At 42.5% G+C, this 27,619-nt stretch overlaps 1 protein-coding gene across 1 annotated transcript in view; it reads left to right on the top strand.

Moving 5' to 3' along the window:
- Positions 1 to 27,619, top strand: part of MYLK (myosin light chain kinase) — a 329,642-nt gene that overhangs the window by 197,838 nt on the left and 104,185 nt on the right. The window contains exons 12-14 of the mRNA XM_077830296.1: positions 15,674 to 15,811; positions 21,193 to 21,390; positions 22,886 to 23,132. Of these exons, the coding sequence (XP_077686422.1) occupies positions 15,674 to 15,811; positions 21,193 to 21,390; positions 22,886 to 23,132 (583 nt within the window). The remainder of the gene's footprint in view (positions 1 to 15,673; positions 15,812 to 21,192; positions 21,391 to 22,885; positions 23,133 to 27,619) is intronic.

Below are 27,619 nucleotides of genomic sequence, written 5' to 3'. Positions count from 1 at the left end.
AGTCAGCCTCTTTGAAGCCTAAGTGAAATCCTGCATATTTGTGTCACAGAAATATATATTTCTGCCTGAGGTACATGAAGTATAATGTTGTACTTGTATAATGTTGACATTGGTTACAGATGTGCAGAGGTGTAGCTTTATCTGAAAGCATTATTGTCTAACGTGGTGTAACTGGTAGAGGCAATAGAAGATTTTTAAGAATATACAGATCAGTCATGTTAAACATTAAAAAGTTATACTGAGCTATTAATCTAGGAAGCCTCCTTGGCCACCTAAGGCTACAGGACTAGCTGTGAAAGAACATATTTTTGTTGCCTTAATGATCAGAACTAATGTAGTCATCCATGTATTTTAGCAGTGTCTTAGTGTTAATATTCCAGCCCTCTATTTATGTGTTTCGCTTACAGCTGCAAACCTTGTAGGATTAAGCGTCCTTTTAAACAAATTCCCATCTCTTGACGCCCAAGGTCCAAACATGGAACACAAAATGCAGGCTAGAAATCAAAAATGAGGGACAAAAGTGAAACACATGAGCAAGTTTTAAATGATGTAGGACTCATTCTATCAGCATGAGTGATGTTTTCTAAAGACAGTTTAATGACGTAAACAATTTCCAGGAAAAGTGGAACTAAATTTGTATGGAAATGAGGGATGTCTGTGTTCAGAAGGAACAAAAGCTGAAAAGTAGGAATTACATGAATATTTCTTGTAAAAGCTCAACTTTGTTTTTCTATGTACACTCAGTGTGTAGTTAATTAAAAAACCCATCTAAATCTGATGGTATTCTCACCATATAAGATGGTCAAATGCTGTGATTTCCTACTATTGGGATAGAGAACAGATATTATTTGCAGTGTAGTTATAGCCATGCTGGGCCCAGGATATTAGAGAGACAAGGTGGGTAAAGTAATATCTTTTATTGATCAACTTCTGTTGGTGAGAGAGACCAGCTTACACAGAACTCTTCAGCTCTGGGAAAGGTACTCAGACTGTCACCGAATTACAGTCACCTTTGGAACAATCCTGCATTGGCAGGGAGATGGACTGAGTGCTCAAATAGGCCTTTTCATCTCTGACTTCCAGCCTCACAGAAGTGTCCCATTCTTTTGTCAAACAGTCTATGCTGAACAAAATGCAATCACCAAAATATGTTTAAAAAAACAATGTTGATAAAATATGTATAAATTAGTTTAAAAACAAGGTCACACTGTGATCATAAAAAAGTTTCCTAAAGTAGTGGATGTGGATTAGTTAACTGGTTGTAAATCAAAAAGTCATTCTGCTAAAACCATCTCTGTGAAATTAGCCTGATTTTATAAAGATCTTCAGAAAGTATTGTTGTGCATATGGATTCAGAACAGGTGTGATATGGCTTGTCAGGAAGACCTTGGCAGGAGAAATCAATAGGAGCTGCAGGCGTTCAGCCCTTCAGAAAATTAGACCCTAAGCACCTGAGAATAGGATGCAATTTGAATTTAATAGAATTAAAATGGGCTTGGATTTTAACTCTAAACCTCATAATTGTACAAACTAATTCTTTGTACTTTTAATGCTTGTTGAGATTCTAGCTGAAGTTATGAATTCACCCTTCCTGTGATATACACTGGAACGTACTTTCAGTCTAACTGTATTGAACTTCACATCCACAAGCAAATGGCTTCCCAGACCAGCCTGTGGTTATTATATACTTGTGCTCATGAGATAGCCTTGTTGCCTCTATATATGTGAGTGAATGGGAAAGAGAAAACCAATCACATGCTTCAGTCCTCTGCATGGCATCCATCCTGGTTCCCATTGCTTGAGGCCACTCATGAGACCGACTTTGACATCTACAAGCTCTGCCAAACAATTACAGAACAGGTAAAATCATTAGGTGAGCAATTACATAATGGTTAAAATGGTTAGCTGAGCATTTGTAGTCCATTGGGTTAATGTAAAAAGAAAAGGAGTACTTGTGGCACCTTAGAGACTAACCAATTTATTTGAGCATAAGCTTTTGTGAGCTACAGCTCACTTCATCGGATGCATACTGTGGAAAATACAGAAGATGTTCTTATACATACAAACCATGAAAAAATGGGTGTTTACCACTACAAAAGGTTTTCTCTCCCCCCACCCCACTCTCCTGCTGGTAATAGCTTATCTAAAGTGATCACTCTCCTTACAATGTGTATGATAATCAAGGTGGGTCATTTCCAGCACAAATCCAGGGTTTAACAAGAACGTCTGAGGAAGTGGCGGGGGGGAGGAAAAAACAGGGGGAAATAGGTTACCTAGCATAATGACTTAGCCACTCCCAGTCTCTATTCAAGTCTAAGTTAATTGTATCCAATTTGCAAATGAATTCCAATTGAATAGTCTCTCGCTGGAGTCTGGTTTTGAAGTTTTTCTGATGTAATATCGCAACTTTCATGTCTGTAATCGCGTGACCAGAGAGATTGAAGTGTTCTCCGACTGGTTTATGAATGTTATAATTCTTGACGTCTGATTTGTGTCCATTTATTCTTTTACATAGAGACTGTCCATTTTGACCAATGTACATGGCAGAGGGGCATTGCTGGCACATGATGGCATCTATCACATTGGTAGATATGCAGGTGAACGAGCCTCTGATGGTGTGGCTGATGTTATTAGGCCCTGTGATGGTGTCCCCTGAATAGATATGTGGGCACAGTTGGCAATGAGCTTTGTTACAAGGATAGGTTCCTGGGTTAGTGGTTCTGTTGTGTGGTATGTGGTTGCTGGTGAGTATTTGCTTCAGGTTGGGGGGCTGTCTGTAGGCAAGGACTGGCCTGTCTCCCAAGATTTGTGAGAGTGATGGGTCATCCATCAGGATAGGTTGTAGATCCTTAATAATGCGTTGGAGGGGTTTTAGTTGGGGGCTGAAGGTGATGGCTAGTGGCGTTCTGTTATTTTCTTTGTTAGGCCTGTCCTGTAGTAGGTGACTTCTGGGAACTCTTCTGGCTCTATCAGAAGTCACCTACTACTGCAACGCTGGTTACAACAGTGCTATGTGAACGCTTGTTCTTACTTTCAGATGACATTGTAAACAAGAAGAAGGCAGCATTATCACCTGCAAATGTAAACAAACTTGTTTGTCTGAACAATTGGCTGAACAAGTAGGACTGAGTGGGCTTGTTGGCTCTAAAGTTTTACATTGTTTTTGTTTTTCAGTGCAGTTTTTTTTTACATAATTCTACATTTGTAAGTTCAACTTTCATGATAAAGAGATTGTATGACAGTACTTGTATTAGGTGAATTGAAAAATACTATTTTTTACAGTGCAAATATTTAATAAAAAATAAGAAGTGAGCACTGTACACTTTGTATTGTGTTGTAATTGAAATCAATATATTGAAAAATGTAGAAAACATCAAAAAATATTTAAATGTTATTCTATTAACAGTGTGATTAATCACAATTAATGTTTTTAATCGCTTGACAGCCCTAGTTGCTACGTGTACAAGGAGGGCAGTATTAAACAGGTCCCTGAGGTGAACTGAGAGCCAAATGGATAGTTTTGAGGCTAGGGTAATGTGAGTATGCTGCTTTGTATCTATGAGGAGCTTTCTGTACATACTGATATCTAACGAGTGGAGGCCTGGGGAGTCTAGAGAGAGAGAGAGAGTCAGGGGACAGTATACGAAGGTGTAAGCGAGGATATCTGCAGAAATGGCACTAGACCAGTGGTGGGCATGAGCAAAGTTGCCGGGGTGAGAAGAAAAGAAAGTTCAGGATCAATGGTTGCATCAAGTTTATGGACAGAGGAGGTGAATGGGCGATTTGAGTTTAGGGAAACTGAAGCGATGGAGGGACACGTGAGGATGCTTCTCTTGACCAAGACTTTTGTCTTTGAGTCAACTAGCTAAAGGGAAAAGGCTCAAAGTGATACATGCATCAGACAGATTGTGGGGATAAATATGGAGCAGAGAGCAGGAATGGGGGGTGCTTTGAAGGGACCCCTCAGCAGTGCACAGCCAGTAAAGAAATCTTTTGGATTGTGTTAAGGTCACTTTTGAGGTTCAGAGCTGAAATACTGCATTTCTGACTGACTAATTCTCTGAAAGTTCATGTCCACAATACTGCTATTTTACAAATGTTTTAGGAGCTCTGGAAAACTGCTAACTGAATTCCTAGAACAACAAAGCACCAACTGTTTGGGCCCTAGAGATGGTCTCCACTATCCAGTCAAGACCTAGAATCCCATGTTCCATTGGAGTGGGGTCAGATCAGGCCAAAGATGATAGGCAGAGCTCTCCTGCCTGCTCAGCGAGAATCTATAGTTAAGGGACCACACAACGCTGTGGTGTAAAGTCTGTGGTCCCATTCGGTAAAGCACCTAAGTATGTGCTTCAGTCAATTCTTAATCAGGAAGGCCCTTATGAATGTGATTCCATAGCTTGCTGAACCAAGATTTTCATCAGGAGGAGTTGGGAATGATCAAGTTACTTATGGTGACACAGCTAACTGTGTATTAGGGAGGTCATCTAGCCTTCTGTACCACACTATCATTCTATAGATGCCAGAAGTGTAACAGAAACACTAGATTTTGTGGGTGTATAGAAAGGTTTGTATCCCCCATCCTCCACTTGTGATGCTAGGTGTCTGAATTACCATCAGACCAGCTGCACAGATCTCAGAGGGAGCTATATAATAATTCTTTAAAATTGAGCTCAAATACTTTTTCTATACCTACAAATGATGTGATTTAAAGTCAGTTATTTCAGGAATTTCCAGGGCTGGAAGCGAGTTTCTTATTTTACTGAGGTGCTATGAATTTCTCATTTTCCAGTAGTCAAATGCAACCCCCATTTTTAGCCCTGGAGCACTGCGAGATATGAGTAAAACTTGTACCAGTACCAACTTTTCTGTACATAAAAATGTCACATGACTGAAAATTTTGTGTCTCCATTTAACCCTGCAGACCTGTCACACAGCCAGTTTTCCCCTCAATTTGGGCAAGTTGCATCACCTATCTGTGCCTCAGTTTCCCCAGCTGCAAAATTAGGATAATGACAATGACCTCCTTTGTAAAGTGCTTTGAGATCTGCAGGTGAACAGCACCGTATATGCACTAGGTAGATAACTCCATACCAAATCTGATCAGAGATTGAACCAAGGGGCACTTTGTGAATTGAAATAGAACAACAGGATTGTACTAGGTCATTTGGATATTCCTTTGAAAACAAAGGCACAAACCTACTATTAGTAGAAACCTGTATCCTTAACTAGTTGCTGCAGGATGAAATTCACCTCACCCAAAACCTGAATGTTGGACTACTGTGCAGGTGGTGTGCATTGAGGTTAGGCAGGAGTAATGGACAAACCCCTTTCTGCCACCCTTGTGCAAAGTTCTGAGGCCACTGGATTGGTGTAAGCATGGATCTGCAGCCCTCCCATAGTCAGCCCTGAGCCAGCCCCAGAGCTGAGTGCAGTAAACATTTAAGGCAGCCAACCATGTGAAATTATTCTGGTAGCAGAACACCAAATCAACACAGTCCCTATGCTTGGCTTAAGTAGTGCTAAGCATCTTATGCTGCTCTCCACACCATGGACAAATTTTGCCCATAGGGTGGAAGAAACACTACAGCATCTCCAAAAATATTTATAAGACACGTACTGGCTAATGCGGTCCAATTGGGCAAGTATGCTTTTTTCCTGCATTCAGTAATTTCAATATTTTAACACCTATTTGTTACCATTCTTTGAGGATCTTATTGTTTTATAAACATTAAGCCTAATACTTCTCTGAAGGCAGTGTTTATCCATTTTACAGTTGGAGGAATGTAAGGCAGAGAGAGATTAAGTGACTTACTGTAGGTCAACAGTGGGTGAAAGTGGCAGAGCTAGAGAATAAAGCCTAGAAAGCTTGTACAGTTGTATTTCATGGGAAGTATTTCCGTGTAGCTTCAAGCTAACCAGGCATTCCTCCAATTTGCAGTTGCACTGAAGATCATAGAACGTGTGGCGTGTTACTCACTCTTTGCATGGATAACCCTGGATCTTGCTGTGTTCTTAGTCCTATTCAGTTTTCAAATTAAGAACCAATTGACTGTAAGCAAGGTCACTATAATTCTATATCATCTTTACAGAACATAAATGCCAAATAAGCCAACAATCCAGTTAGTCTGGTGTCACATCTCTGATGGTGGCTAACCTAGACGTTGTGGATTAAAAAGTAAAACTTCTATAATATACCTGGAGAATTTTTTTCCTGAGCCCAACCCTTTTTTCCTGAGGGTTATTAGCTCATGTAATTTTGTCCCTGTTTAACTCCAAACACTCTCTTTTAAGTTATTCTTAAAAGTTACTCTTGTCTTGATATTCTGTGACAGTAAATATCACAGATTGAGGTGACCTGTTTTAGTTTTGCTACAGCAAAGAGGTCCATTCTGTTCTGTCCATACGTATAGCTCCCATTGTCACTAATGGGAGAAGTGTGCCTGAATCGCCACACATCAAGACTAAACACTTTTTTAATAGCCAAATTCTGCCATCAGTTACACCGCTGTAAATGCTGTATCTTAAACTGAGGTGGCATAGGTGGTAACTGAGAGCAAAAAGCCTGCCCCAAAGATCTGATATTTAAATCTGGCACTCCATTAAATGCAGGCGTAAGTGATGGGAGTTGGGTGTCTAAAGGAAACTGTCATGTCACTGGTTTCAGAGTGGTAGCCGTGTTAGTCTGTATGAGCAAAAACAACGAGGAGTCCTTGTGGTACCTTAAAGACTAACAAATTTATTTGGGCATAAGCTTTCATGGGCTAGAACCCACTTCATCATGCATCTGATGAAGTGGATTCTAGCCCACGAAAGCTTATGCCCAAATAAATTTGTTAAGTCTCTAAGGTGCCACAAGGACTCCTCATTGTTTTTGTCATTTCCCTAGATCTTTAACTGCCATTGCATGTACGTGCTACATAGCAGACAAAACATGGGCTTCTTTAAAAGCAAAATTGGCCTGAAGTACCCTAAGCACACAGAGATTTGATTATTTCTTGTGGTGGTTTTAACCAAATTTGCAAGTTGTGCAAAACTTGCAGAGAATGTGTTGACCACATGAATTTAGGTCTAAGACAGAAAAATGCCTTTTAGGAAGAATGAGGGACAAATTAGATGAATGTCAACCCATACCAATTTTCTATGTAATCAGCCCTCTTTTTTATTGAGTTGACAGCTGTGTTAATCTGCGACCTGCTAACAGCTGGTGATATTTACATTGGAAATAGAAAGGAGTTCCACCTTCCTGTGTAAGTGTGTAATTCCAGCTGATGGCTGAGGAGGCTGCTACAGAACTTTAACTGTACATGTGTGTGAATCTGTGTCGGAGAGATGTTAGTGGAAACTGCAGCTTCGTTGTCTGAGTTCGCTCACAAGGAGCGATTTCTGGAGTTAAGTCTTCTCTTCAGCTCAGTTGATTTATTAGCCTTTGAGCCAAAACAATATTTAAACACCATAAATGGTAAACGCTGCTCAGAGAGTCCCTACCGGGGGGTCAGGCTAGGCATTATTTGTCTGCTTTGCCATATGACTCTGGCAAACAGATTCCTCTGGTATAATTAAGTCTTTTATAAGACTAAACAGTAGGTTTGCAGCATTCTGCGTACAAGGCAGCAAACACTTCATTCTTTGCATATCCTTGACTGTAACTGGCTTCAGGCCTGATCCTGTGACAAACTGAGCATCCTGAAGTTGCAGTGATTTCAGTGGGGGTTGATAGCTCTCTGCTCCTCACAGGGAAGTGGCCCTGTGTGTGTACTTTTATGCCCACTTAGAGTATTGAGAATAGAAGGAATGTTTGTTGCCACTGAACACCAAGAATATTAAAATTGCCATAGCCAAACAGACCAGTAGCCCATTTAATTGGCACTCTGTTCCCTACTCTGTTCCCAATAGCAGCTAACTAAAGTTGCAGTGGAGGGCTTTATGCTAATTATGCAAAACCATATGAAAGAGGGAATTCCTTCCTGACCTCGTTTAGTGATCTGTTTGTCCTCTGAAGCATGATGATTGATTAGACCCACTAAAAATTCCTGGCCCCATTAATATCAATGGCAAAACTCCCAAATAGGATTTTACCCATTTTTCTCAACTTTGTGTGGTTTACAAATCCTACAGATTGGCTGAAGGGAGACGGCAGCTTACCTTAAAATTCTGGAATTTTGGGGTGTATTTTCAAGGGACCAGGACCCGCCTCTCTTTCTGATAGGCACAGTTTCTGCCTACCAAAATGGAACAGGGGCACAAGTCTAACTACTCCAATTTGTGCTCAAAATTCATTTGGGATTACCACTAGCATCCCCAGATGAACTCCCTATTAGCTGTGTTGGTTCTGCAGGCCTCACAAGAGTAAAAGAAGAAAAGGCCTCACAAAAGTAAAAGAAAAACAACTTTTTTTGGCCCTGAAATCAGCCCAAGTGACTAATTATAACATGAGAGAAGAGCCACATACAAGTCATTTATATATAGTCTCTTTTTTAGAGTACAGCCATGCTTAAAGACTTGATATGCTAGAAGATTACTTTCCTAGGCAGGAACAACAGGGATTGACACAGAAGTCAATATTCCAGTGCTACGAATACTGCGAACTATCGCAATGTACATTTCTAAGGATTGCTGTAAGTGAAGCCAAACTTTGTTTTTTTAGGAGATAACATTTAGCAGTTACCTATTGTAGGTAGAGACAAGGTGGAACCAAGGTGCCATCTCTGATCATGTTCAAGCTTTGAAAAAGATTGGATCCAAATCCTCCCCTGTGCCTCAATGTAACTTTGGTGCCAGACTTAGGAATCAAAAGGCCATGGTCTGCTTAGTGATGTTTGTTATTCTTCTCTCATGTATATTTTCCATATTAGAAGAGATTTGTTTGTTGCATGTTTTCAGACAAATGTCTGAATATATATATAAATACATTACACAACTGGCATGTAGTAGGTTTACCCACTCTATAGTGCAGCATGAATTTCTCATTAATTTTCTCTTGCAAGTATTAGGTTCACCAGTGGCACTATTTGCAAATATTTAATAATAATAAACAATAAATGTGGGTTCCTCAATTTACCCTTCTGTAATATGGATCTACTAATTGAAGATGCACTCAAACCACAGAGTTCTGATACAGATCTAGACTTTCCCGAAGTCCAAGTGTGTTTTGGCTAGATTTTTAGAAGTCTAGTAATAATAATTTACAATGTACAGAGATGTGGAGGTTCAATTAATGTAAAGCACTGTTGCAATCTGAAATCAAAAGAAGTGATAGAATTGCAAAGTATTATTCATCGGAGTAGGTGTTTTTATAGGCAGTAAAGAATCGGCGCAGCAGCTATAGAGAGGTGAATTACATAGTGTTGATTATTTATGCCCGCAAACAAATGAGAACAGAATAGAAATTGTATACCTGTGCATGAAAGGCCATGGATCTCTTTCCTGTCCTTTTCCAAAAATGCTAGGACCCTGCCTGTGTAGTAGGAAGTCAGAAGCATTTGAACTTTGTCTCTAATCTCTCTGGATTTAATGCACTCGATGGCTGTTCTTTTAATAAATAAAGAATTGGATGCCTGTTAAAGTGGCTTTTTCTAATCAAAAGTGAATCATTATGGGAGAGGAAACACTGTGGGAAAATCCTATATTACTCCTGCTTGGTATAAGATACATGTGGGTGTATAATGTAGCCTTCAAATGCCTCCCTTTCTGTTTCTAGTCTTCCAGGCCAAGGACTGTGCTCCTTGGACTGATAATTATGGAATCTATTTGTTTTCCCTCTGGGCTCTGCATCCTATTACTCTGTTTCCCAAGGATCTTAAGTTTTAAAACCACAAGGAAGAGATAAATGCAGGAATTGCATGATTTTTATATGTATAATAAAATATCCATCCACCACAGTTCATAAAGGGTTGATCCAAAGCCCACTAAAATCATAGGAGTCTTTCTATTGAATTCAATGAGCTTCAGATCAAAACTGGTTTTAAGACATCAGCAAGAATTGTTAAGCTCTATGCATAGGAGGAAGATCAGTACTTTTAGACTGGGAATTTCAATGGAGCCTAAGGGAGTTCACCACCAAAATCTTATTGATAATCAATAGTCTCTTTGAAAATCCAGAGTTAATTCAAGGGATAGCATAGACTATACTGTCCTGCATTATTTGGTCTCCTGTATGAAGCAAACAGCTGTTGTTAAACTGGTGCCTATTTTTATAAATTACAGTAAAATATCCCAGCTGTTAAACTGATTACATTTTTAAAAACAGATTTATAAAATTTGCCTTAATGCTTCATCAGACCATTTACCCATCTGTTTAACCATCTTGATTGCTAGCACTTGGGATGGATTGTAAAGACATAATTCAGGAGAGCTGAGTGCAGCAACTATGCTGAAATTCATTAAAAAAAATAAACATCCCACAGTTCAATAGGTTATTTTTGTCATCATGACAATTTTCTCATGTGATAGCTTCTGGCTTTTTACTCTTAAACTAAATCTAAGGCTGATAAAGCAACAGAACAGTGAATCAGAAAAAATGGAGGAGAGAAGTCAGAAGGATGTAGTTTGTTGTAATGCTTAACACTAGCTGAGGTTGAGGTTACTGCATTTCATATTTGGTGCATCAAGGCTAGGAATGCAGGCAGAAATGGGGATAAATTAGGGCCTTCATCCAAAACCTCGAACCAACCTTTGTTGAGGTTCCAGATTTTTCAATTAACTCTTTTCCCATTTGACTGCCTCTCTACCTCTGGCACCAGAAATGCCCAAAAAATGTCATAGGAGAAGTTGTTCCTGCCAGAAGTTTAGTGAGACACTGCTCTCATAAGATTTCCAGTCTGATTTCTGAAAAGGAAGCAGTTCAAAGAAGCATCTGAACTCCTGGGTTAATATGGCAGAAAGGGCTTGGGGGAAGGGGTCTGTGAGAAAGAAATCCCAAGCCACCCCAAGACCTGCCTCTTGTTGTAGAGGGTGTGCTGTCAACCCTTTGTTCTTGAGTATTATGTTTCTCTTGTCCCGGTCCCGCCCCCACCCTCCCCTTATTCAAGTGTTTGGAAAGTCACTAGTTCAATTCCCAATGCCATGTCTGTGGTTAGTTGGTGACTGGTGGTGGTATGAGTGGGTGTAGTCTGCATTTGTGGGTTGTTAAATCCTGAGATTACTCCAAGGACTCAGTGCAAGCTGTCACTCTTTTTCCAAGAGAAAAAAACTCAGTCAAAATACTTAGCTAAATATTTTCAATACACGGTGGAAACATATAGTGCCTATATACTTTCATCATAAATGGGCACGAGTTATTTATTTAACCTGTCATTATAGAGGCCCTGTTAATGTTTTATCTTTTTTCATAAAAACATCACAAGACATTTTGGAAGCATAATCTACGCAAGGTGAAATAATGTGTGTGAAACTGAAGAAAATAGGTTTTCTTCCAAAGTAAGTTAGGAAAATACTTGTGCAGCCTTGCTAACAAGTCATGAAGTATTAGAATGCAGTCTGCAGCAGGTTTTAAGTTACTGTAATGCATTATTGTTTCCCGTGTTGTAGCCATGTTGTTCCCAGGATATTAGAGAGACAAGGTGAGCGAGGGAATATCTTGTATTGGACCAACTTCTGTTGGAGAGAGAGACAAGCTTTCAAGCTTACACAGAGACTTGAAGAAGAGCTGGTCCAATACAAGATATTACCTCGTCAACCTTGTACTGCAATATGTGATTTACAAAAGGAGAGCTGGGTAATGATTAAGGCCCAGATCCTGCAATTTAATCCTCCAGCACAAGCATGCCGCATGAGTAAAGCATTCCACTCTAGCACATCACATTGTAAAGTTGGATCCCAAAATAAGAAAGTGTGGCTTTAGACTAAGAGCCGGCGATACAGCAAGAGAACACCCATATTGTCAGAGTCTAGTGTTCATTAGCAGTCACAGCTTTGTCAGCATATCCATTCAATTTTCCTAAGCATAATTAATATCCAGTGTCTTGTGTCCTTTTTAGAGGATGGGACATTACATGGAATAAGTGGTCATGGTTTCCTTTTAAACAGATGGTGTTTAAAATCCAGAATTTAAGTCTCTATAAAATAAGACATTTTCAAGTTTAGAAATAAATGGCAATGATGATAACCTGCTTTAAAATACCAGTGCATGCAGCACACTGTGTTTGAACAGGAATAGCTTAAAATCAGATTGTGCTTTGTAAGACACATCGTTGGTGGTAGTGGGGTGGGGGGGTTTAAATCGGTTTTGTTAGTGCTGTGTGTGTCTGAAAAAAGTATGTTCCGGTTTCTTTGTAGTCAGTCTCTTCAGCCGTTCATTTATTGCACTCTAATTAGATTGTAAGCCCTGGGGCAGGGGCTGTTTTTTGGTTCTGTGTTTGTACAACACCTAGTACAGTTGGGTCCTGGTTATGACTAGAGCCCCTAGGCACTATGGTCATACGACTACTAGGTGTCATAATTTGAATGGGAATACTAGTTATCTTAGCCATGATTGAAAACATTTGGTTTGTTCAGTCTGGAGAAGAGAATTGTAAATGTGGGGGGGCCGCATGATAAAAGTCTTCAGTACATTAAGAAGTTGTCATAAAGAGGAGGGTGATAAATTGCTCTCCTTATCCACTGAAGACAGGACAAAAAGTAATGGGCTTAAATTGCAGCAAGGGATATTTAGGTTAGCCATTAGGAAAAAAATCCTAAATGTAAGGCTAGTCAAGCACTGGAACAAGGGAGGTTGTAGAATCTCGGTCATTGGAAGTTTTTAAGAACAGGCAAACACCTGTGCGCGATGGTCTAGACAATACTTAGTCTTGCTTCAGTGTAAGAGACTGGACGAGATGGCCTGCTGAGGTCTCTTCCAGTCTCACATTTCTATGATTCTTTGATTGCACTTTTCATTTCCTATGGAATTCTCCCTCAGAACAGATGCAATTAGGAGCTATTCGAGCACTGTCAGGGTCTCATAAATGCTCACATCCATTGCTACAGAGCTGCCTTCCCTGCCATATGTGCAGTCTAACAAGCGTAAGCATCAGAAAAGTGTCATTTCCACTACTGGGTCATAAAATATAATGAGAAATTAAGTAGTGGACTATTTAAAGTAAATCTGAAAGGCTTAATACATTCTTAAGGAGAAGTTTAAAACAATATCTGTGTATTGATACAGAACATGTTTATAAGGATAGGAATGTCTCCCTAGAGGTTATAATATACACAGTGTCTTTCTTTCTGCGCCTGACGAGACACTGCTCAGCTTTAGAAATGCCCCCCCAATGATATTCAGCCTAATTTTTCATGTCCATAATTTCATCCCATTTCCTCCTTATCCCACCTTCATAATTCTTCTCCCTCACTAGTTTATACCCTTTTACGCTTTCCCTTCCAGCTCTTTTATTGAGCTAAACATTGTTTAAATACCTTTATGCTTTCTGTAATGGTGAAATTCACCTCTGTGTAGAGATTGGTACAAGCCTAAGCACTGCTTAAATTCAACCTACACCTTGTATGAGATTTAAGCGGTGCTTAGCTCTCTGCACTTCACCTTAAAGTGTCAGGTATTATTGGTCAGCATTGGCCAATCACGATGGCAGACTGCTGTTTAGATCTTGATCCTGCAAGTTGCTATGAATGGGGAGAGCCTTCCTTCCACACACAGCCCAAGTGAAGTCGTCAACGCTGCATGTGTATGGTGGGGTTCATCTGCTTGGAACAACTTGCAAAACTGGAGCCTAAACTTATAATCACTCTTTTTGTTATAATTAAGATGTAATTATTTGTAGGGGTTTGTTTGCTCTTCACCACTACTGCAGATGTCCTTTAACTTTGATACAGCTTTGTATAAACAGATGGTTTTATTCCAGTGCATAAAACATGCATTTTTGTGGTGCACATTCGGAGGAGTCAATGCTGCTTACATTGTTTTTGGGTTTTGTTTTTCACATATTCCATCTGCAGTGACTAAACCAGTTTATAACATATTCTGGGTATACTGTGTAGTGCTAGTCTCTTGAAAACAGAACAGAAATTCACCTGTTTTTAGATTATACAGAACAAGGGAGTCAAAGGTTCTAAATAAATGTCCTGGTCAGTCTTAGCGGAGTACTGTTAGTAACAATGCTGTTTTCACCCTTTGTGTTCTTCCTGCTCCTTCTTCTTTAGATTGCCTGTCCCGTTCCTCCTCTTTGCGTGCCTTTGTCCTTCTCTCTGTATTTGTAAAGTGTTAGGAGATGCTGGGATAAAGGGAATTCTAGAAGCATTATTTCTCAGTGTCCTTTTTGGTCTCTGCTCTCCATTTCCTGTCCTATTTCTCTCTTCCTCCCCCCTTTTTAATGGCTGTTCTCCCCCCGATCTTTATTCCTTTGTATGTGGTGCTTTGCCAGGCATTAGAAATGTAGCAGAGGAAACTAGCTTGGATTGCACAATGCAGCCGTCCTTTTCCAGCACTTCCTTTCTCTAACATTCTCCATGAGTGAAGAATGAAATACGGGGGGAGCTAACAAACCCTGGTAGCTTGTTACTGGAGATGGCCTGAACCAAAAGCATGACCATTTTACCTATGCAATGCCACTCGCGCTGCAAATAGGTGCTAGATAAATGAAGCATGGTGGAAAACTAGGCATTTCAAAAACTAAGCCCATTACATTCAGCTGCAGTAGGTTTGAGTTCCCACATTTCTTACCAAACAAGCTTCAATCTCTTGCTATCCATCCCTATGGAAAAACTTCCTATACCATAAGCCTCTGGGACAAAACCATTAGAAAAGGCTCCTCTTAGACAAAAATACTTTAGGGAGAATTAGGGCAAAAATCTCTTGGATGGGAACAGACACAAAAGAAGCTGTTCTTGTTTATGGAGGGCCATGAGTATGTGCTTGTCACTGTACAAGACAACACAATCTCTACCCTCAGCGAGCTCACAAGATAAATCAAACAGCAAGTGTTCCCAAGTGACTGACAGATATTTGATGGCTTGCTATATTTGGCCACTGCCAGTACATTGGCTCCATAAATGCACTTCCTCTGAGCTTTTGAGCAGAAGTACCTACCCTTATCTGATGCATCTGTCAGGATCTAGCCAAATAAGCTGATTTCACACCATATGAATCCCTCCAGACAGACTGTAGGAGGAGTCTCCAACAATCCTGGATAATTTTTAACTAAAGGAGCTGTAGTTTAGTTATATACCCTAAAGTAAGGCTAAACATAGCTCATCCTTCAGGGCATAAACCAATTGCCTCGGGGGCAGTAAGGAATCTTTCCCATCATCACACATTTTGCTGAGTGTAATACAGGAGAGGGGTGAGGTGGCTTTCCATATTCCACTATGAATTTAGCACTCATGAAAGGAACTGTATTGTCAGCTGTGGAGACAAAGTCTCTGCATAAGGACAGGTGTATTAAGGAAAATGAGTTTAAATGTCTCCATGCTATCCTGCCAATATACCTGAACTCTGAGCTGGGAGGATTGGGGGAGGGAGGACACTTCAGTCAATACTTTCACTCAGTCTTCGGCCTCTCTTCTGAGGCTGCCAACAGGAGAGACAGCCATGTTGGTGGTGGGTTTTGGTGACGTGTATACCTGTCTAAGAACTGGACTGAGACCACCCAACTGAAATCACCCTGAGTCGAAGAGCAGCTAAAATGCATTGAGAGAGTTTACAGTAAGAGACCTATCTGTTTTTCCATTGATTCCACAGAAAAGAAAAGCAGCAAGAAAGTGGAAAGCACACAGTCTGTTCAGACAAACAACGCCTTTGCACCAGTCTTCCTTAAAGGCCTGACTGACCTCAAGGTCATGGATGGAAGCCAAGTAATAATGACTGTGGAAGTATCAGGTGAGTAACAAAGTATCAGCATTATTTAAAAGAAAAACCTTGGATGCTAGACCTACCAAATAATTAAAATGTGTAGTGTTTGCCTTTTATGTCTTACTGAGAGAGACTTTGTAATTAAATATAATGCTTCAAGGAGCCCATTTTAACAAAGTAAAAATTAGGGTCGTCTGGACTGAGCCTGAAGGTGGATGAACACTGTCTATTGTTAGTGTTCAGATCTGCAGAAGGATCTCTTTATTGTAATAAGCAGAATAATATCAACTCCTTGTTGTTGAACTGAAATTAAGTCTTGAAGGGCTCATAATAGCCTGTGCTGTGAACCAGACAAGATTGAACTGCTGTCAGCTGGTGCAAGATTAGTGCTGTAGAAGAGAGATCAGCCCTAGTATAAACTTTGGTAACACAAATCTCTGGCAGCTAACTTTGATCAGAGGATCTAAAATGTCATTTTATAGCTCACACCTTTATTATTTTTTATCGCCAAAAGAGCTGTACTAAAAAATACTCAACATTACCTCCTATCACAGACATCTCCATTGATATCCATGGCTCTTTGATTCCCTTACTCACACTGAGTAGTACCTTACTATTGAGCAGTCCTATTTAGTCCATATGGGATGGTGCAAGGGGTAAAGTACTGCCCAGTGTGAGTAAGGGTCTCATCTGCTTGACCCAGAGTTGAACTATTAAACAAACAAACCCCAAGCCTACCACCTTTTGGCTAAGATCTTCCCTATGGAGCAACCAACATCTCATGGAAAACCTTCTACTGGAAATAATTTTGCCTGTTACAATAATTCGAGAAGGTGACTGGGAAACAGCCTTTTGGACAAAAGTTTTCATTGTACTTTGTGCTCTCACCGGGGACCTCTCGTTTAAGCTAGCATCTGTTTCTTTTGGTGTTCATCTGCTGCTTCTTCAAGTAGATGCAGCTGTGTATTCCACTCAGGATCCAGCACACTGGAGCCAGAGAGTTTTGCCTTGCAGTACCCTTAGGAGGCAGTGCTCATTACCCCTCCCCTGGCTATATGAGGCAGCACCACCTCAACCCCCCTCAGTTCCTTCTTACTGCCTGTGGCTAGAGTCACAGCTGTGTGGTTCTTAACTTCATAAACTCTCTCTATAGTTGAGACACTTTTCTAGTTGTATAGTTAGTTCCCTTAGTTTTAGTGTTGGTTGAGATTTAGTGTGAATTACCTTTTAGTTAAGTATTTCTCTAGTGATACCCTCATTGTCTGTTGGGGGGGAGGGAGAGAGAGTAATACTCATGTACAATGCTTGCTGTACTTGGGCAAGGCCCATGTCAGGGAGTGGTGGTCAATTTGTAAATCATCCACAAAATGGACTCAGGTGGCTAGGGAACTTTGCAGGCCACATGGCCTGCTTCAACACCAAGGCCTATATCAGATTGAAGGTCGCCCTCAGGTTCTGAAACTGCTGCTGTTTTGCACTCTGGATCTAGTGCTTCACTGAAGAGATGGAGGAGCTGATTCCCCCCCTCAAGTGCACCAAGGAAAAGTTTGCATAAGGCCAATTGAGACCACTCCGGATCTCATGGAGACTCTTCTCTTCCAGAAAGAGCATGGACCCACCCAGTATTATTGCCAGCATGCAGGGTGGAGCAGGTCCCTCTCACCACTCCCCGGTACTGTGTAGGGAGGTTAGAGACCCTGTACTGTCTACTCCGGTTCCAGCTCTGGAGTCTCTGTTGTCTGGTACCTATAAGGGTGACGTCAGCAGCAGCTGTTTCCACGCTGGTGGCATATCAGGCTGCAGTGGGCCTCCTCTGCCTTTCTGTCCTGAGCTCTGCCTTGGTCCAGAACTGTTCCAAGGCTAACCTAGTTTATAGCCCTGGTGGCTGGGTGGGCGACTGAACTGGTGTTTGTTGGCACTGCACCCCAGTGTTTCCCTTCTGCAGCCTGTGGAAGTGGGGTAGTGCCAGGCTCAGGACCTCCTCAGCACCAGGAAACTCCTTGTTACTGTGCTGTGCTCAGTGCCACCAGTGTTACTGGGGCAGCACTTGCCACCCTCCACTTCATCACTGTCAGCTGCATTGTTACCACTCCTGGCACCCATGGGACACTCAGCTGAAGAGGTCGCACTCCCTCAGCTTACCCTAAGGTAAGATCACCAGGTAGATCAGTGGCAGGGACTGTTGATTTGATCCTGGACCTGCAGCAGTTCAGCTTTCCCCTTACAGAGCCTCCAGAGTCATCCTGTCCAGGTTCATCAGTCCAAGAACAGGATCCAGCCTGCTTCAGTTAATAGCCTCTTTTTTTTGTCTCCAGCTGATTCAACAGTGCCTGGCTCTTCCTTTCCTTTAGTGCCCAAGGATTTCAAGGCCAACCAGGACATTTTGCAGCATGTGGCTGCTTCCCTGGGCATTCAGGAGGAGGGACTGAAGGAGAATACCCATTGGTTGTTGGAGATCCTGCAGCCGCCTGCCCTTGGGAGAGTGGTTCTCTCTATTAGCTATGTGCTCCTAGAGCCTGCAAAGATTCATTGGAGCACGTCAGCTTTGGTACTCCCTCCTGCAAAGGGCTTGAAGAAATGCTATTTTGTAGCAGAGCAGGGATTTGAGGGCATTTACTCCATCTGGCCCCAAATTCCCTGGTTGTAACTGCCATGAATGATAGAACCCGGCAGGGCAGATTTAAGTCCACTTCTAAGGACAAGGAGTAGAAAGATCTAAACCTCCTCTTCCCTGCAAATGTGGATTGTGAACCAGTAGGCACTGTTGTCCAAATAAGATTTTGTGAATTGGACGGCTGTGTCTAAGTTTGCAGAACAGTTGTCTGAAGCCTCCAAGGAGAAGTTTCAGGGGTTCGTCACCAAAGGCTGTTTGGTGGCTAAGACATTGCAGTCCACACTGAATGTCAGACACTTCGACAAGAGTGATGGCCTCAGCAAGGGCATGAGAAGGGTGTCCTTGCTGGAGAATGTGTGCATTGCTCCCAACATGCAACAGACTAAGGAGGATTTGCCCTTCAACAGCTGAGTGCTTTTTTCAGACAAGATGGACAAGACTCCACTTCAAGGATTCTAGGGTTATGTTACATTTCTGGGGGGTGTATATTTCCCGCAGTGCAAAGGTGCCACTATGGAGGTCAACAGCAGCAACAATACTGTCTGCAACACACCTTTGAGCCGCCTGTCCCTTCCCCAAGACAATGGCTCTACCTCAGAAAGGGGCATAGGTCTCAGAAGAGAAAGTATTCAGGTCCGGGGTTTGGCCAGTCAAAACGCCCCTCCCTTCTGATGCCCTGAGCTCCCATTTTTACTCTTTTGTCCAGAGCAATGGTCCAAGTCATCGCCTCTGTTCAGAACTGGCTGGCTAGCTATCACAATGCTTGGGGCTTGATTACTACTGACAGCTGGGTCCTAAGCACTATCAGATTTGGCTATGCCATCCAGTTTCTCTCTACCCCACCCTCTGTGGTCAGAGCAGGAGACCTCACTGCATATCAACGTCCTGGAGCTTCAAGCCATCTACAATACAGGTCATGCCTTTCTGGACTGTATGAGGGGCTCCATGGTTCACCTACGTACCAATACCACCACAATGTATTATGTCAACAGGCAAGGGGGAGCAAAGGGAAGCACACTCTGGGGTGCTCTGCTAAAAGGCAATCAGGTTATGGCAGTTCTGCATGGAGGAGAGTATCACTCAATAGCTGATCACTTGCCTGGTGTCCAGAATCTCCTTGCAGACCATCTCAGCAAGAATTTTTTCCTGAGTCATGGGTGGTCCCTGAAGACAAGCATCGCACAAGTCATTTAGGAGCATGGGGCATTCCAGTGATCGACCTGTTTGCTACAAGGGACAACAGGCAGTGCTGTCTGTTCTGCTCTTGAGAGGGCCTCAGTCTGGGCTCCCCGACTGATGCCTTCTATCTCAGCTAGGAATCCATTCTCTTGTACACTTTTCCCCCCCATCCCAATCATTCCACAGGTCATCCTCCAGCTGAAAGCAGATTGGGCCAAGTTCAACCTCATTGCCCTGGCATGGCTGAGGCAGTATTTCTCCGGCCGCCTTATGCTGGTGATTCAGCCTCCCATATCCCTTCCTCTCCATCCCAACCTACTCTAAAGAAAAAGTTGCTTTACCGCCACACCCAAAATAATTGGTCTAATGTGGTTTCTCAGTTTCATTTGAGCCAGGGAGTGTATTTACTTGTGTTCTTTCCTAAGCCACATTCATCCCTGGAGAGCATAGTCTCCAAACATTAGATGTCAGATGTCTAACCTACCTGGACAGGACTAAACCATTTCGTGCTTCGCCTCATCTGTGTCATATGCGGATCATATCAAGGGGCAACTGGTCTCTTCACAACGATCTCTAGGTGGATAACATCCTGTAACAAGACTGCATACAAAATAGCTTTGACTATACCGCCTCAGCAGGTAAGAGCTCATTCTATGACAGTGCAAGCTATGTCAATAGCATTCCTCAGTGATGTTTCAATATTGGACATTTGCAGGGCTGCCACTTGGTTGTCCATACCAACGTTTATGAACCATTATGCCATTACTGTGTCATCCAGCGTGGATGCAAACATTGGTAGGGCGGTCTGGCAGTCCTTGTTTAGATAGGATCCGAGCCTTGCCTCTCGGGGTGGGTACTGCTTGTTAGTCACCTAAGCGGGATAAGCAGCTGCATCTACTTGAAGAGGAGGAAACGGTTACTTACTGTAACTGTGGTTCTTAGAGATGATGTGGATGTGTATTCCATGACACACTCTGTCCCCTCTGCATTGGAGCCTAGTCTTTGGGTGCTGAGCGTGAAGGAACCGACAGAGGGTCAAGGCAGCACTGCCTCATGTAGCTAGGCGAGGGGCTATGGGCATGCAGCACTGCCTCCTACTGTTCTGCTAGGCACACTGCTCTGGTGTGCCGGGTGCGCACACACCTGAGTGGCACACACATCTGCATCACCTCTCACAGAACCACAGTTACAGTAAGTAACCATTTCTTCTGCCAGTTCTTCCCTACCTGAAATCACAATCTTTGATCACTTCCATTCTGACCCTAATAGATGATTCTGGCTTGAATCTGGGTGCGGCAGATACAGATTCAACTTTACAAGTGGGTTTTGTTTCCATGCTGATCCCATACATGGCAGTAAATAAAAAAGGAGCTCTGGCAGGGGAGATAATGCAACAAGCCGAGTTGTGTTTATATCGGATATCTTTCAGAGTGTTTCATGAGCTGTGATCCAGGTCCTAGCACAAAAAAAGTACAGCACGCAATAGGTAATCAGTGCAATTTGTGCCTGCTTATGCCATGGCTAAAATGGGCCTTTTCTGAGATCCTAAGAAGCTGATGAGGTTGCGTCTCTTTTCAGTTGTGTTGATGCCTTTTATTTTTTTGGTGTTGCTCAGCTAACCCACCTCCTGAAATTATCTGGCTGCACAATGGGAAAGAAATCCAAGAGACAGAAGACTTTCACTTTGAAAAGAAAGGCAATGAATACAGCCTGTACATTCAGGAGGTATTCCCTGAGGACACAGGCAAATATACCTGCGAAGCATGGAATGACTTAGGAGAAACTCAGACCCAAGCAACTTTGACTGTACAAGGTATGAAGCTTGAAGCTCTCTGAATTTAGGAAGAGCACAGAGGACGGCATTCCAGTCTGCTGGATGAGGGTCTATTTAAAGTAGATAGTGTATGTAAAGTATGTTGTGGTGGATGCTGTGAGCACTCAAATCTGTGTGTTTGGGTTAAGAGCTGTTGAGCAGAAGCAACTTCTCCATTTTTACTATGGGACTTCACATTACAGTTTAAAAACCTCATCCCTGCACACTATTGCTAGGGACAATGCAAGAATTATGATAAATACTACTACAGATTCTGATTATCAAGGCTTACTTAGCTATGGACTTACTGTAAACCATTAATGCTGGTTTTCTTTCTAATTAAAGCACTGGGCATTTGGAAAACCTGCCCAGGAGCCAGGCATGCTGGCTTCTTTTATTATTAGCACCGAAAGAATAATGTGCGAGGAATACTTAGAATCTGCAATTTGAAAATAACCTCATAAACAAAGTCTGAGAAGACAACTTCTGTGTGATATAAATCCCATCCTTAATGTGGTTTGGGGTACAGGGCATGGGCTCTGCCCTAAACTAAGTGCATGGGGCTTTAGGTGCCCTCAGCACCATCTCTTTTTAAAGAAAAATAGAGGGATGTAGCATGGTCAAGTCACTTAAGTATATAAGAAGCAGCCATAAGTCTTCAGGCACTCCAGTGTTGGTTCTTTCACTGGGGCCCCCGATAAGTCAAATCTTCATTCAGTTTTTCTCTGATTTTGGAGGCCCAAGTTGATGTGGTTGGTCCGGTCTTTCAAATGCACTGAGCAGCGATAGCTCCCATTCGCATTATTTAGAATGATGGGGTGCTCATTACTTTTGAAATTTGGGCCCAAGATGTCTCCCTTTGGACACCCAAAAATCAGAGTTCCAAACATTGTCCTGAATTCCTTGTCTCAGTTTCCCTAAAATGGGATGCCTACTTCCCAGGAGTTATCTGATAAATTAATGTTTCTAAATGATTTGGAGGCGATGGGGCTTACTCCTTGGATACAGCAGACTGGCACACCTGGGTTTGCAATGGCTTTGTCTGCCTTTCCCTCTCTGCCTGACCCAGGATTCAGCCTTCAGGGTTCAGCCTCATGGCAGATCTGTTACACTAGCTTGTAACAGCCCCATGAATCACATTCCACTGACTCCACCCCTGCTCCCAGCTTGTCCCCCTACACTAGAGAAATCCTCAGCTTTCCATTTAGGGCAACTTTGTAACATAGGTCTAAATCTGGCCAACAATGTGATCTATCACTGCTTAATATTAGTATTACTAAGAGTTTCATGCAAGGCTAAAGGCCAGCTGTGTTATCAGGTTCGAAGATTATACCCTAAAGTGTTCAGAATTCCCTTGTGGCCCTGTGGTTACTTTGCATATAGTTATCATAGAATCATATAGTGTAGTCAGTTGGATGCTCACACTTAGGGTGTGGCCATTTCTCTTGCTTATTTTTTCTGAATCCCACATTGCTCCTCCATTTGTGCGCTGCAGAACCTCAGGACGGTATTCAACCCTGGTTCATTAGCAAACCACGATCTGTGACAGCGGCTCCTGGACAGAATGTCCTTATTTCCTGTGCCATTGCTGGAGACCCTTTCCCCACAGTTCATTGGTTTAAAGATGGGCAGGAAATAATGTCGGGAGCAGAGTGCGAGATCCTGCAAAACGAGGACATCTTCACGCTGATCATGAGGAATGTGCAGCGCCGTCAGGCTGGGCAGTATGAAATCCAGCTCAGGTATGTTCACCACAAAAGAAATACATGGTAGCAATTTTTTTGAGGTGCAGATTTGTTGTTTCCCCAGCCCGTGGAGCACTTCGATGTAGTTATTTTCAGCCCCCTCCCACTTCCATCTCCCAAACTGCAGCTGGGCATCCCTCCCTCCTCTGTCCCTTGAACAAAACGAGACCCCTCGCATTTACATCTTCCTTTCGTAAGACCCACCCCAACTCAAGGGCAAAAACCTCCCACCACTCTAGGAAAGCAAAGAGCTTCAGGGTGCCCGCTTCACAGCCTTGCATTCACTCATCTCATTGGCTTACATGGTGCTGTCCTGGACAGCAAGCCTGTTATTCCCAACGGCCAGCCACGGCCTTTCAATGTAACCAGTCCTTCCCCTGCTGGTTCCTGATCTTATGGAAAGATCTGGATGGAGTTTAGCTCAATGGTTACAACAGGGGACCAAGTTCTATTCCTGATATTGCCCCTGACTCCGTGTGTGACCTTGAGAGGTCACTTCATCTTTTGGTGCAACTCCTTACCACTTTATAAAACAGATGTTATAGGGGTTCATGAATGGTGGTAATGTGCTTTCTGGTCCCCGAATCAAAGTGCTGTAGAAATGTAAAGTACTATTTTGTGACTAAGAGTAGCTGGGTCCATGTGACAGGACAAAAGACTCATTTAAAGCTGCGACAGGAAATGAGGTGCATTTGAAAGACAAAAGGGGGGCAGAGAAGGAAAGAGGGGGGGCATAATTTTCTTTGTAGATGCTAAAAAAAAAATCATGCTTGGCCAGCAGCAGTGGAAAAGGTAATATATATATCTAATTGTGGATGTTATGGCCAAGCCTATTTGTTTACCATGTTCATAGTCCTCCCCTGCTACCTCATTGGATTTTTTTCTAACGACCCCAGCTTTTTGAGGGAATGATCCCTCTGGGAAGGGCCATTTCATATGTTTGACTCACCTTGGGGGTGGGGAAGAGAGAGAAAAAATGCATTTCCCGACCATCTGCTTCAAATATTTTAATTTGGAATGAGAGCCTCCTTTTCCTGATCCCTCTTTTGGGCTAAGACACCATTATACATTGCCTTTATTGATCAAGATATTCCATGCTTGGGTTAATCCCCTAAAAACCTGGAAGGTGCTTTTTTAAAATTCTCTAGGATTTGCCTTTTAATCTGGTCTTAAAATTATGCCCCTCAAATCTAGCATCAACTTTGCTGCCTTTCTGTGTCACATAGAAAGTGCTGTAGCTTTATTCCCCCTTCTGATGGGGACAATCAGACCTAGAAACATTCCCTTTATTGTCATAAACTTAATTGTCTAACTTTAGACCGATATTCTATGCTAGGTAGCGTACTTTGATATATTGCCTAATTTGGCTAATTTTGTGACTTTCTGTATTAAATTTTATTTAACTTCCATGGATCTTTGAGCCTGTGACATCAGGGGGGAAAAAAAATCAATTTGCTCTGATTGCTCCATAGGCTACCTTTTTAGTCCAGATTAAACTGTCCACTAGTCAGACAGGAACTTCTTCAGTTCTATTCACTCTTTCTTGCACACGAAAGATTTTTTTCTACCCTATAGAACACACTGTGCAGCATACATGAGGAGGACACTAAAATTTTAAAGGGGCACAGAGGAGTCACAACGCTGATTCATTTTGGGTATCTCTTCACTGCAGAGTTAGCCTGGGCTTTTATTCGCCTAACCCCGCCTCCCCTCCACACACAAAAAACTCTCATTCAGGTTAAGTGATGCTTTCAGCCCATGCTAGGTGGTTTGACTGAGGGTGTGAGCTCGAAGCCCATATTCTGCTTTTATTCAGGCTGGTAACCCACCTTGCAGTATGGACACAGGATTAATCATTCAAGTGCTGATAGTCCGTGACTTCTGTGTGCCCAGAAGGAAAGACAGCTTCTCCCACGATTCACTGGGAGTGGCTCAGCTTACTGCAGCACAAAATAACCATGGGGCATGTCCCCAGAAGTCCTAGTGACACATACGGGTAAATACAGCAATAGTGAGGACACAGTAACTCAAGTGTGACTTTGCAGTGTGGCACACCCAAGCTAGGATAACTTGGATGCTGATCACCCAGGCTAACTCTGCAGCAAGGACATACCTAAAATGGAAGGCTTACCATACCATAAATATGGTATAGAATAGAAGGTACAGCTAAGTGCAGAAAATTCTGTAACAAAGCCAGTGCTACAGGAGATTTCTGGTGGGCTAGATGCAGATATGAGATAGTAAACTGAAGAAAGCATAACAGAGAGGCTACATAAAAAGTTTATTCCCTAATCCTTTTACAACAAGAATTGTTGGGGATCACACACAGATCAGTGCACTCATCTTGTTTGTTCTATTCCATAATAAAGCTATGTTGCAATTCTTGCTGGGTGAATTTTGAAATCCCTGTTTACACAGCTCTGATTTGTAAAAGTTTCAGTTACTATTCAGAGTAGAAACAAAACCGTGTGCTTTAGGTAACCAACCACTCACCACAAATAATAGCCTCAGAAATTTCAGCTGGTATAAATCAGCATATCTCCATTGTCTTCCATGGAGCTGCACTAATTGACAGCAACTGAGAATCTGGCCCAACACGAATAGTTCATGAGCGGCCCACGTTCTCCTGCACGCTCGATAGTTTGTGGAGTATGGAAATACATTTATTTCCAATCTAACCATTATCTGGGGCAGTGACAGCTGAGTCTATTTTCCTTCTCTTTAACTGCATGGCTCTGGGAGGGCTAGATGCCTCTGTCTCAGTGCTGCTGGATTTTATGATAGCATATAATGGGGTGCACCACTCACCAGTAGTCTAGCACCTCCTCCTGGTCACTCTGGGGAATTAGCTCTTGAAGTTGCACCCCATCACACCATCTCTCTCTCTCAGGTCTGTTGCTCCTCTCACAGCCCAGGAGCTGCAGTGTCTTCTTTGTGACTCAGCCCTCAGGCTAGGTCACTCGGCATCCCCCCCTACCGGGGGTATATCAGAGTCTTTCCTTCAGCAGCCCTAGGCGGTTTTCCCAAGCCTGTTCATTGCTTCAGGTGCCTTCAATAGCTGGTAGGGGAACCTGGGCCCATCCTCTATTCTGGGCTCCAGTTCAGGGACCCTCAGCCCAGCAGTTCTGTGCTTTACTCTCCCAGCCCTCACTACTCCTTCCCTGGACTGCTTCCTACCACTCTTGGTTAGTCCCGTCCCTTCCAGTACTAGCTCCAAACCCTCCTCCCTTTTTCCAGGGAGTGACTGCTCTCTCCCAGCAACAACCCTTGTCTGTTGCCAGGTTCCTGGCTTTATAGGCCCACCTATTACAGCCCAGCTGAACCTGCTTACAATCAATTCCTTGCACCCTGGCTCTTCCTCCAGGTGCAGCCTGTGAAGTTAATAGGCCTAGCTGGCCACTTTAACCCCTTTCAGTCCTCTGTGGGGTGGATAGCCCATCACATAGTGTAGCTGAGAAATCCCAGCTATAGAGCAGGCTGGTAATGTAGTGCACCAGAAGATCTTAAAACATAGTCTATTTTTCTTCAAATGAAGTGTACTTTACCATTTCTCGTATTAATTTTATATAGCACCTTGCACAAGCCATAAAGCACTTGCACAGTGACATCCTGCCCCCCTGAAGCTGATGGCAAAACTCCCATTGACTTCTATAGGGACACCTTTAAAGAATTAGAGACTAATCAAGTGTGATATTCTATCTATCTTAGGTGTTTCTAAGATGCTTTTCTCTGAGGTTTTTAAGCACTACTAAATGTTATTCATGTCTTCCCCAAATTTTCCATTTGCATTGACTACCCACAAATTCAAAAAGCATGTTAAAAATCTTTAGGCCTCTTACCGTCATTCTTCCACTCTGTTGTGTCCCAGTTAATTCATACAGGCATACAACCCAGTCTGGTCATTGTGTTCTATCAGTGGTTATTATTTAGCTCCCTTTCTTCTTCTCTTTTCTTTCCATAAATGCTAACTGGCCTATTTGCTTACCTTGTCCCTTGGGGGTGGAATGCTGAATGTCAAGGGACAGTGGTTAAGCTGATACTATTTCTTGTTTTAAAACTAAACAGAACTCAGTTCTTTGTGCTAGCTGTGTTTGTTTTCATTACCTTAGCAATGTTTTGCTGACATGTTATTGTAAAGGGCCATAGGAATGGTGTTCCACAAATTAGTATAAATAGAGGGATCGAATTGCCCGCTCCTGAGCTGTAGCCATTGAAATGGAAACAGCAGCCTGTATAGCTGCACCACCAACGCTGCTCAGTTGAGAGACAAGGGAGCAGAATCCGTTTGCTGATTCAACAGTGTAAATCAGATCCTGGTCCAGGAAGTGAAGAAAAATTGGTTTAGCCAATTAAAGGTAAGCAGTGCTTTTTAACTAGGGAAATGGAAACACCTTCCCCCCCGCCCCCGTACTCTGCCAGTGATGCCTGCTTTGATACACCTTATCGTCATCTCATCTTGCCAAAATCTCTGTGCTTCTTTACAA

The sequence above is a fragment of the Eretmochelys imbricata genome, chromosome 11 (assembly GCF_965152235.1).
Source record: "Eretmochelys imbricata isolate rEreImb1 chromosome 11, rEreImb1.hap1, whole genome shotgun sequence".
Lineage (NCBI taxonomy): Eukaryota > Metazoa > Chordata > Testudines > Cheloniidae > Eretmochelys > Eretmochelys imbricata.
The sequence above is the reverse complement of the archived record's forward strand: the minus strand, read 5'-3'. Positions and strand labels throughout refer to the sequence as shown.